We start from the raw sequence: 12,984 nt of genomic DNA on the forward strand, positions 1-12,984 counted from the left end.
AAAAATATATATATGTATATATATATATATATATATATATATATACACACACACACACACACATATATATATATACACACACATAAACACATAAAATAATATATATATATACATATATACACACACATAAACACATAAAACAATATATATATACATATATACACACATATATATACACACACACATAAATACATAAAATATATATATATATATATATATATATATACACACACACACACATGTATATATACACACACATAAACACATAAAATAATATATATATATATATATACACACACACACACACACATAAATACATTTTAAAAAATATATGTATATATATATATATATATATATATACAAACACACACACATATATATGTATACACAACACACACTACACATACACATATACATAAATAAATGTGTGTATATATATATATATATATATATATATACATACACATGTATACACACACTGATGTGTTTGTCGCAAGAAATCGGTGGTATAGAGGATTACTACACTGCTATCAATATGAACCATAAAAGGTATACTGATGTATATGATATGAAAATGCTGATATCTGCTACATGAAAATAAAGGTATCATAATATAAAATGAAGAAATATGCTGTTATAGTTCCACACATGATCATTGTCTGCATAATATAAAGGATTATAGTAATATACATTACTGATGCACCAGAATATAATATAAAGGTCTATATTAATATTTTTCCATATTTAGAGAACATTTTAGATTATAATATATTGATATGTTGGTTTAGTGTTTAATGCTATTGTTCAATGAGTCTAGATAAAAAAAAAATGGATCAGAATGCAATAGGTAAAAAAAAATCTGAGTGTATGATAATATGTTGATACATGTATTTACTTATACAAAATATTAATATCACATAAAAAGAATGTACTGATCAACAGCAACACATGTATCCACATACTATATATGGTGCAAATATAGCTATACGTGATGGGTAACATTCACTCTATACACACAAAAAAAAGGGTATTTTGAAATATATACCTAAAGAAAGAGATATTCTAAATTCTGTAACAGAACATACAGATTTTTTTTTATATTTACTATGTATTATGCATATATCACATTTTATGAGGGGTTGAGTTGTGTTAATTTTATTTTATATGGGTTTGTGGCTATACAATATTAAAACCCTATTAACCTAAGATTAATAAATTAAACTGCCTCTCTTGTGAAGTTTTATGACTACTCTGACCACTATAGTTCTTAGCCAGTCATCCTTGGTGAAGTGGCCTACTTTTGCAGTAGCATTCAGCCTACCTATAAAATCTTAACTATATCATTCCAGCCTGCCTATAAAGGCCTTTAATAACACAGTAAAAACACCAGCATTTTTCTGTTTGAGTACATATAGCTACACATTATCTTACAATGCTTATCGAGATACTAAAAAGAGACTTTCATATACAGGCTGTTCTAGAAAACAGGAGAATGTGCAGTCATTTGGAGTCCCAAGGCAGGCAGTCCTGGCAGGAAGCAACTTAAATTAGGAATGTGGCCCTCTATTATTGTCCAAACCTGACATTTCTCTTGACTGAGACTATAAATTACTGTGTCATGTATTCTAAAACTTGGAAGTCAGATGCAAATGGAACAAATACAGCTTTACTCTAAAATCATGTTTTCAGGACTGCATTTACCGCCATTGGTGGGGAATGTGCTCCCAGGGACTTTTACTTATTCTATATTAGACTATTTATTAATAAGAATAACTATATGAGGCAATGGAGGGGCTTTGTATTTTAAACGGAGCTGATCTTCAGAAGAACCTAAATAACCGTAAGTACCATAAATACAACAATGCTGAAATATATTTTACACAGGGAAGAATAGGCTTCTACTTTTGTTACCAACTGAGGCTGGATTTCCTTTGGCCCAGGGCGATCTGTGAGATATATATATTTTTTCTTTTTGTGAAATTGCAACCACAAAACACACAAAAGCAGAATAGTGCAGTCTTCTATATTTACATAGAGCTGATCTACAGGCAGAACAGAACAATACTGAACATTATTTTTTTTTTGTGACAAGAATAAAATACATAAATATATACATCCAAGATACTTTCAATACTATAACAAAACATACTGGTAATTTCCCGATTTGAATTATACAAAATATGCACTCACAAACTTCTTCAAATAAAAATTAACACTGGATAAGTATAAGTTACAAAATAAAATACTAAAAAAAATATTCAAGTACTTTCTTGTTTTTTTTTTCTTGGATTTTTTTTTCTTTCCTTAAAGACAGAGAAGAGGAACATTTGTAATTGCATTTTATAAAAGCCTGTGCTTCCAAAATGCCTGTGTGTTTATAATCTACGCTAAACACAGATCTCCACATTCATAGTCATTAATTATTTATATTATTACTGATAATGCTTGAGCCAACAACAAAATGTTTTCTTCACATATCTCTTATATGGAGGTTATGATAGGGAAGGAGGAGTGAGGATTTCTAGGGTTGGTCCTTGTCGGTCTTTTCCTTGTTCATTTTCTTCATTTTCATTCGTCTGTTCTGAAACCAAATTTTAACTTGCCTTTCAGTAAGATTTAGAACCCTGGCGACCTCATAGCGTCGGTCCCTGGTTAGGTACATATTAAATAAAAATTCCTTTTCTAGTTCCAAAGTCTGATATTTTGTATAGGGACATCTTTTCTTCCTTGTGGAACGTGCATGGATCCAATTCGCCACTGGGTTATCTGAAGGAAGAATAAACACAGAACAAGTTAAACATAATTGAATGTATCCATTTAAAAATGTAAATATTTACTCTTTATTTTTTTTACTATCAACATACTGAATCTCCTCCATATTCTACAATGGATCCATGGAGTGTCAGTTTTATTTCATGACTATGGTAGCAAATAAAATCTATCATATGTGTAGGCGTTGTGTGGCTAAAATGGTTATTGCTACTTAAAGGTATTTAGCACTTGAGTAGCAGAAGCTATTGTGAGCCTGCAATCATAAAATAAACCTTGTTGTCACAAGGCCATAAAAAGCTCTATAACAAGTACTGTTTCCTTTATAGATGTTGAACTCAATGTGCCCTTAAATGTAGGAATGAAGATATATACATGTAAAGTTACTATGTTTTATATTTCTGTTGATTATATGGTTAAAGTCTATAAACATATATTTAGATATACAAATATATGATTTTTTTTTCTTTGTGCAGATTATGTGTGAGAACGGGGAACACTATACACACTATACACTGATGGTCAGCTCGGTTATTTTAAAAATAAAATAAGCTTCAATGGAAAACAATAGATGAGCTGAGCTTAGTGACAGCATCCATTGACTTTAATCCTGTAATGTTCTGTACATTCTGAAAAAATATATCTTTAAGGGAAATTATTTTCAAACAGCAATAAATCCATCAGTGTGGGAACATGCTTATGTGTACGAGCCCCACTTAATATAATTACATAGTAGGGGCTGTATGGCTATAATTTGGAGTTTTATAGTGCAGCAGTTTATAATTGTACTAATAAAATGTGTGACTGCCAGGTGTCTTCTTGTCTATTAGCCCATGTGCTTTGTGATCGGCACATTGATGCTATATCAATGGCACAGGCGCCTATTAAACTTAAGCAGAAAGGTTTTAAACTTTGAAGATGATACAATTAAAGGAAACCCTGTGTCAATGTGAGCAGCTCTGGTCATAACCATAAAACCACAGCTATATACGTTGTTTGTTCAAATGACCAATTGTCTCCCACAGCTCAATGCCTGTGAGGACATTCTTTCCTTGGCATTTCATCTGCTGGGACACTGAAATAAAGAACCAGAGCTGCAGCATACACAAAATAACACAATATAATGCAATCATAAGGACATGGCAGCTTGATATGCCAGGAATAGGTGTATCCTCTTTGCTGAGGCTGCATCAATTCCTGGGAATCATCATAGTTGCAGTGCTGGATACAATGTGGCATACTAAAAGGATCTGAGGGTGGAATTGTGTCCCTGAGCTGGGGCTGGGTGTCATACTGCACAGGGGAAATAAATGGCTTGTAGGAAGTGCACCCATGCTTGCCTGCCCTAATGGATCCCTTCCTATTTCTTTTATTCCCTTTAAATGCAGCCAGGTCTTCTTCCTGCAGGCTGTGTGTTTAGGGCAGGGCCCTGGTTTAAGGAGGTAATTTCGTTTTATGGAGGAGACTCTAGTACATGTTATAATTCCTCCTCACCCCCCCACCCCCCCTTCTCCGGTTGTAAACAAGAATGTCTCTAATAACTTACTGGGGTCCAATTCAGACTTGTCCTCTTTGTGTTTGCTGGAAAGGATGGCCTCAGATTCCGGGGAGGGGATGGTGTGGAGAGGTGGCCTGTCCCTCAGATCTCCGGGAGAACCATACATGTAATCCGGGTAGCTACGACCATCGCCGGGGCCACACTCCCTTCTGCTGGGAAAGGCATCAGGCTTGAGTCCGTAGTGCCTGCTGCTTGCTGCAAACCCTGGGAATGACACGGTCCCTGAGATGGGCTCCAGCCAAGTGCGCATATATCTGGCATCTGTGCCCAAGTGTGGCTGGTGGTGGGTGTAGGGGTGATAGACCACAGAGGACTGGGAGTGCACAGGACCCCAGGAGGTGGTGAACACTGCAGGTTTCGGGGCAAAACTGCAGGAAGGAAAATCTCCACAGTCCGGGACTAATCCTGACGGTCGTGCTGCTGCTGGATGAGCCCCAGTGGTGGGGAACCTGGAAGCCAGGAGGTCTTCACTTTCATGGCTGATCAGAGAGTCCACATAATAGTTGCTGATAGGACCAGACGCAGACATTGTTCCCCCTTCTTTTACATTCATAAGATTATTGTATGAACTGTATGTGTACTTTTTATCTGCTCATAGAACAATCAGGGCAGGTAATTATTTTTTCAGCCTTTCAAGCTTGTCATTGGTTATTGCCTCCCACGTGATTGTATTTACAAAAAAAAAAAAAAAAAAAATACAGTGTAGATCAATGCGCAGGTCCCATTGCCTGTATCCCTGTATGGAAGCTGAACAGCCTGGTTCTCATAAAATAGAAATAATGAGAAGATCAAATCCCTGGATCTGCTGGACTTTATAAAGATCTGCTGCCCTGCTCCATTTTTAGGGGGATTGTGAAGAAAACTTGGGGAGATGTGAGTGCTGGGAGCATGGGAAGCAAGCAAGGGGACTATTTCTTGACGCAATTCATCTCTGTCTCCTCTCTGTAATGCTGCCAGCATACTAGAATGAATATATAGCACAGTCCAGGGCATAGCTTTTCATTACAAATACATTAGGATTTCTGCATTTCGTTTATTAAGAATCAGTTTCCTGCTTCTTTAAGCTGCTAGGAAAGAAACTGGATTTCACTGGCCGCAGTGTCACTGGCTGATGTGTATTAGAAATGCCCCACGTACCAATTGGTATATTTCTTTACAAATCAGCAGGGCATTGAAATCCAGGCAACTGGAAGCCAGAGGAGTTTTGAAAAGAAGGGGGAAAGATCTCATAGTAGAGACATTTGCACAGAATAAAAGTGCTAAGCTACTCCCATCTTTCAATGGATGTCTGTATTCGTCTGCTCAGGCTTGGATGTTTTTATGTCCTTCAATAAAAAATTTACGAGGCTCATTGGATTGTTCATAAACGTGTCGTTCATTAAACAAAACTGTAAGGTTTGGGTTTCAACTGTAAAAAAAGCAAAAGTTATAGCAAAGTTCCTCATACATTTTCTAGGGGGGAAAGGACAATCCCATAAGAATGATGCCCTGGGACAACTTTCAGTGCCACCGTTGTGTTTGCATTGGGTGCTGGCTCCAAATAACCCCCCTTATTCTGACTAGAATTCCTTCACATTTAACACAGGGGGCTCGGCTACAATTGAACACACAAACAAGTGTGGAGACACCGTGCATTGTGATATTAGAAATATATTGCTTTTATTCTGCCCCAAATGATGGGCATAAAGAGTCTATTTATTGCTGATAAATCTCATTTTTACTGTTGCACTGGAAAGCCAGAGCTGCAGTAAATAATGGGCGATTCTAGAATACCCTTTAATAGATTTCCGTAATGTTGGTCTTGGTATAGTATATGGTGTATATCGTATATACAATTCATACAAAGCATTATTACTCAATCCTCAGAGCAAGCAACGTAGATAATAACAGAAAAAATACATTGAATTCTGCAAGATTTACACTTCCACAGAGGAAAGCCAAACGCCTGACATCTATAAGACCTAAGCAGCAGATAAAACAATTGTACAGGCATAATGAAATGTATATTTAATGTCTACACAATCCATACAGAAAGAGAATATTCAGAGCTGATTCGCTGAGCCAATGCTTTTATTAATTCATATCTTCCCCACTGTGTGAGACCCCAATAAGCAGCATCCCTGTCACTACAAGGATTCTCTGAGGTTCGTTAAGTTGCACATGATGGGATGAAGAATATATTATCAGACATTACTCAGCCTCGTAACTGTGCAGCAATCTCTGCTTGTATTTACACCAGGAAGATCTTATCTCCTACTAGTATCTGCACACACAATAGATGATTTCAATGTATCCAACATATACATGAAGCATATCTGTGCTGGTTCATATATGCATACAAATCGTCGTGGGTACCCAGGGCATCAAACCTGGCACAGTAATATTAAACACAAGCGATTCCCATATGTATTTGACACTGGAAACATGGTGTGCCATACAGAAACAAGAGGATCACATAGCATGCTGCCTGTCTGTCTGTCTATCCATCTATTATACAAATAGATAGATAGATAGATAGATAGATAGATAGATAAATAGATAAAGATAGATAAAATCAAGACATCCATATCAACAATTACAGATAGATCTGAGAAAACCACAAGAAACCATATCTATCTCAGCTCAGCTGCTTGGCACAATACACATAATATCTTACTATAGTCTCAAAATGATCAAGAGTAAAGGAACAATGAAGATAAGAGACTACCCAATGCTCCAGACACATCAATAAATGAACTGTTAACTATTTGATATCTGCATCACAGAAATAAAATAGGAAGATGATCACAGTACCTTATACGTCGGATCTTGAAGCCTTTGGGAAGATGTTCTGCTGCTGAGGATATCGCCTTAAGACTCCATATCCATAATGTGTTTATGTCCCAGTGTTTTGCATATATGCATATCCCATGTGTTGTTTTCTTACAGGCCTCTTATGATCCCGTCCAGTTGCCTTCTCTCTGAGCTTGGTTACTGATTTCATTTTTTCCAAATACAGATCTTCAGCACAGCACAGCAGAAAAAAAAAAAACACAAGTGCACTGGAAATATGAACACTCTCACATTACCATGTGGGATCCCCTGAATTTTTATTGCAACTTTCTCCCTTGGTTTATTCATGGTGAATGCTACTGTCATGCTGAAAATAAGGCTTACTCATTGCTCTGTGTCTTTCCTCTATAAATAACATCCAGGGAAGAAGGTTTTATATATCTGTTTCCTTAAGAAAATCTATGATGTATACAGTATGAATATTTTCACTCATTCTGGGGAGCCTGCTAGTTTAAAAAAGAAACGCACAGGGAATTGAGGGATGGAAGAACAAGCTTCTTGGAGAGAGTAAAAAAAAAATAAAAAAAATAGTAGCCAAGATGTCTTGAAGACACAGGCCTGGTGGAATAAAAAGCAAACTCATTGAAGTGAAGGCCCCCTTTTCCTTCCCTCCCAGTTGCAGGTTTTATGAGTTTACACGGGGAAGCTCTGAAAATTGCAGATGGGGAGGGGAGAGAAAAGAATCACCTCAATATAATATCCTGTTAATGGGAGCCATAGCACCCTTTGTCCCAGAGATTTCCAAAGGACTTGTCAGTGATCTGGTTTATCCATCATGGTCTTTGGACTGCAGGCAGCAGACACATTCACGCCATACTTGACAGACAGACAAATGCTCTCTCCAAGCATCCATTTTGTGGCTTGGCTGTCTCCATGGCATGGTTCAATAAACACCGTCAAGTTCGGTTTAATACATAAACATTTTTCTGTACTTTTTGGATAAATGGGAGATTTAGTGCAATATTTGATACAAATATGTACATGAGCAGCACTATTACACACAGACCGGACGCAGCACTATCAAGGTAATGAGCAGTTGTCGCAGCACTATGTGAAATGTCCTGTCCTTGTGTCGTCTGGGGGGTAGGATTTCGTAAAAGTCTTTATTTCTTGCTTAGTTAGTGTTGTGTTCGTGTGTAACCTGTCCTCATCAATGTGCATTGTGTCTACAATATCACTATTTACATTGTGTTCATCAGCAGGCCAATAGGGTTTATTATTATTTACTGCGCCTAAAACAGTATATAGCGAGATTCCAGATTGCTCTGCAGATGGCATATAAAGGAGGATAGATAGATAAAAAAAGATGGTAGTTAATTAGGCTAGACACAAACTCATGTATACATAGTTGTATACATATGTATATACAAAACTACACAGGCACGTACCTACAACCAGTAATCTAGGCATTTGGACGTTAGGTAGATAGATAGATAGATAGATAGATAGATAGATAGATAGATAGATAGATAGATAAATAGATAGATAGATAGATAAATAGATGATAGATAGATAGATAGGGAAAACAACGTTAGATAATGAGACACAATTTACTACATACACACTATTCTTACGTATATACAGAACTACACAGGCACGTACTCACAACCAGTAGTTAGAAATTATTGATGCATTATCTAGAAATGTTGACGATAGATAGACAGATGGATAGATAGATTGATAGACAGATAGATATGATTGAACACATACATACATACATATATTCATTCATAATTTACATACGTACATAGGTATGTACCCCACTTGTTAGACCCTACAGCATATCGAACCTAGATGGATGGATAGATAGATAGATAGATAGATATGGGATAGATAGATAGATAGATAGATATAAAGAGTACACACTTGTATGTATACCTATCTACACCCATAAGCACAACTTAAAATATAAAAAAAGAGATAGATAGATAGATATGAGATAGATAGATAATATGAGACAGATAGAAAGATAGATAGATAGATAGAAAGATAGATAGAAAGATAGATAGATAGAAAAGAGATACTTTCAGCACAACACAAAATATACAAATACATATTTACATGAACAATAATACACACACTAAAACTATAAGTGTGCAGAAGCCAAACACGAGCAATAATGTTATGTATCTGTTCCATTGCATGATAAAAGTATAAAGCTAGACAGACAAACTGACCTGAATACAGGACAATCGATAGACAGAAAGACAAATAACCTTGATAAATGGATAGACTGACTAACAGACGGACAGACAGACAGACTGTAAGATAAATAGAAAGATGGATAAATAGTAGATGGATGGGTGAATGAATAGATAGATAGATAGATACTTTGTAATAAATATACCTATCAACACAGGCAATTATATGATTATGTTTTCTACCTACTATGACTTGTCTACTTTTAACCCAGTCATATGTTACTACATCAAGTAAATTACAATTAAAGAATGTGTAGTTTAGTATAAGTTCAGCTCCTTGACAATCCTATCTCAACCCTATATAGAAATCTGGAAATAATAGAAAATCATACAATATGGTAGTATAAGGTTGTAAAGAATCATGTCCACACACAGTTGATGTTTGCTAGTATATAGCCAGGAAGGAAGCGGCCTGATGCTCGGTGTGTGAAGTGAATGGCACGTCCATGTGAGAAAGTACATTGGCAGATGAGTACAATGCAATGATTGCTAGCCTTCCAGCAGACAGAGAATGCTCTGTTTGTGGGGGGTTAGGAAGTACACAAGACACCAACTATCAAAGGGAAAGACTGGGAGAGAGATACTACTACAGCCATAAAGTGCCTTTACCTGCTCCTGCAATGGCCATAAGTCCCCTAGAGGGAATTTTCATGTGAAATGACTTTGGATTCCAGGCTAATTTCAGTGGTGTTGGCTATGGTGTACTAAAAATTCCTTAGTGCAATTACAGCCTAGCACCAATTTACTCTACAGCCACAAGTTTCCTTTCAAATTTACTTGCAAACTCCTTTTCTTTAAACTGAGACTGAAATTGTAGACTTCCCTATACTCTGCTCTAAGGGTGATCGTGACAATTTGTTTATTATATCACAAGTCTCAGGGGAAACCCTGCACTTGAAATGGTATTGTTCTTGTTTGTGCCCCAAACCTAGACAAACCAAAATATCATGACAACTATATTGAGAAGAGAAAATATCTGTGCCTCACACTCACACACACACACACACGTCTGATATATACAGTATATGTGTATATATATATATATATATATATATATATATATATATATATATAGTGTAATATCTAAACTAGGTGTGTGTTTTCAATAATGGGTTTAACTATCATAAGGTACTTAGGCATACAAATATTTATACAAACTTGTTATACAGTCATATGTACACACTAAGGGTATGCATACATGAATGCATAGAAACGTATGGTATGTATACATAAATATAAGAATGTAGTATACATTCATACTTGCAAGATATGATATATATGTTTTTGTGTCCAGTGAAACATATGTAGATATAAAATTAATGTTATTTCATATATATATATATATATATATATTTTTTTTTTTTTTTTTTTTGTATCTAAAATAGACTGTTTGCCAGTGAGAATGTATTTTTTATTTTAATCTGCAATTCTCTTTGTGTTGTATAGTCACACTCCTATTGGTAAAATAATTGCCTACAGTGTAATACAATACAATACAGTTTAGTGCTTGTTCTGAAATCTCTAAATGTCCATGTCCAAGCAATCTATACTATAAGTGGGGCTGCCACATAGGTGTATGTATGTGTTCTTTGTATTCTGTTGGTGTAATTATCCAGTAGTATTTTTTTGAACATGTGTCCATTATCTTTCAAGAACGATAGATGATAGATAGATAAATAAATAGATGTATGATAGATAGACAGATAAATAGATAAATGGATAGATAGATAGATAAATAGATAAATAGATAGATAGATAGATAGATAGACAGATAGATAAATGGATAGATAGATAGATAGATAGAAAATAATAAAGGAAGACAGAAAGATGGATAGATAGATAGGAAAAAAAGTAAGGAAGGAGGAAAGATAGAACAGATATAGATAGAAAGAAAGAAAGTTAGTTAGATAGATAGGAAAGAAGAAACATAGATAGATAGATAGGAAAGAAGAAAGGAAGAAACATAGTATGAGAGATAGATAGATAGATAGATAGATAGATAGATATTAAAGAAGATAGATAGTGAAATGTGTGTAGGTATCTTTATGTCTATGAATGCTTGTACATAATCATATTTACACATGTGAGTGCTGAAGACAATACTAATACGTGTTTGTTTTTTGCTTTCAGGTTAAATCAAATTGTAGAATATAATATTCTTGGAAGGCAAATTGTTTGAGAAATGACGTAAAATGCATACTGGATAGACTTGTACCACGTATTATATGAACACATATGTATGTAATGATTTCTCACGTCTAACAAAGCACCAAGCAATATGCCTAAGGTGGTACTCTACAGACTGCATGGAATGCTAATGTCTACTTGTAGGCTACAGGCCCTGAAACCTTTCACACGTTCCAGTGACTGTAAAATGAAGAATAGACCATCCTAAGGAGAAATATCACTGCAAAGTAAAATATTTGCTGTGCAAAAAAAAAAAAAAAAAAAATACCCAGAATTCCAAGAGAATACAGACAGTAAAAAACATTGCAGGAAAATTATAATTTCAAGATCCGTTTTATGTCGTAATTTCTTTCATGAAACCTAAAGAATAATGACATTAGATGTACAATGCACAGATCAAATATAGAGAGAACCAACCCTATATATTGGAAACAACTCCCCATGTACAGGAACCCTACAGAATATACTGCAAACAAACCCAACAATGGAAACCAACGTTCTTTACCAGAAATTCGTTCTAGGAAATACATATTCAGATGTTTACAAGAAATTTTCTATTTCGCTTTTGGTAATCGTCAGTTCACACAGAAGATCAACACTCTATACCTACAAGAATGCTCTTCATGCCTTACTTTATCCATTACCTGATGTTTTCTACCTAATACCTGAATCCAGGTTATGTGCCGCAAGGAGAGGACCTACAAAGCATCAGAGTCGGGTATCAGCAGCACTGAGATGTGCACAGTGTATGGATCGAAGACTGTTTGGTATTTGTTAATGTATAAATATTATATTATAAAGTTATTAAGAAAATAACAAAATAAATTTTAAAAAAGGACAAATGAACAATGCTACATGTCCCTTATATAACGCACGTTTGACTGCTAGCTATGTGTGCCTATATGCTATGTATGCGTAGATTCATGTATTTATTTAATTATTTTCTATAATATAGCTCTTCCTATATAGCAATGTATGTACTGACACATATAGATAGAGATCATAGAGACAGAAATCAGTGATAGACGATGAATGAATGGATGGATATGTGGTATAACAGATGTTTTCATATAGATTCTGAGATATTCGTATTATATCTGCATAACAAAAACAATGGATAGATGATAGAAACGTAATTAGATTTATAGATAATGTGATATATCAGATGTTTTCATATAGATTCTGCGATGTTCTTAATGTAGCTGCATAACTATAACAATGGACAGATGATAGGAGCATAGGTAGATAGATAGATAGATAGATATGAGATAGATATGAGATAGATAGATAGATATGAGATAGATAGATATGAGATAGATAAATAGATAGATAGATATGAGATAGATAAAAAAATAGATATATATATGAGATAGATAGATAGATCGATAGATATGAGATAGATAGATAAATAGATATGAGATAGATAGATAGAAAGAT

At 35.0% G+C, this 12,984-nt stretch overlaps 2 protein-coding genes across 2 annotated transcripts in view; both read right to left on the reverse strand.

Annotated features, from left to right (window-relative positions):
• HOXC4 (homeobox C4) overlaps window positions 1-12,984 on the reverse strand; it is a 124,422-nt gene that overhangs the window by 108,148 nt on the left and 3,290 nt on the right. The window lies entirely within an intron of this gene.
• HOXC9 (homeobox C9) lies at window positions 2,088-4,896 on the reverse strand. The gene is made up of 2 exons (XM_056562808.1): window positions 4,316-4,896; window positions 2,088-2,766 (listed from the first exon to the last, which is right to left on the reverse strand). Exons 1-2 carry the CDS (start codon window positions 4,878-4,880, stop codon window positions 2,522-2,524), a joined length of 810 nt encoding a protein of 269 aa, XP_056418783.1. The 5' UTR covers window positions 4,881-4,896; the 3' UTR covers window positions 2,088-2,521.

This window comes from Hyla sarda, chromosome 2, assembly GCF_029499605.1.
Source record: "Hyla sarda isolate aHylSar1 chromosome 2, aHylSar1.hap1, whole genome shotgun sequence".
Taxonomy (NCBI): domain Eukaryota; kingdom Metazoa; phylum Chordata; class Amphibia; order Anura; family Hylidae; genus Hyla; species Hyla sarda.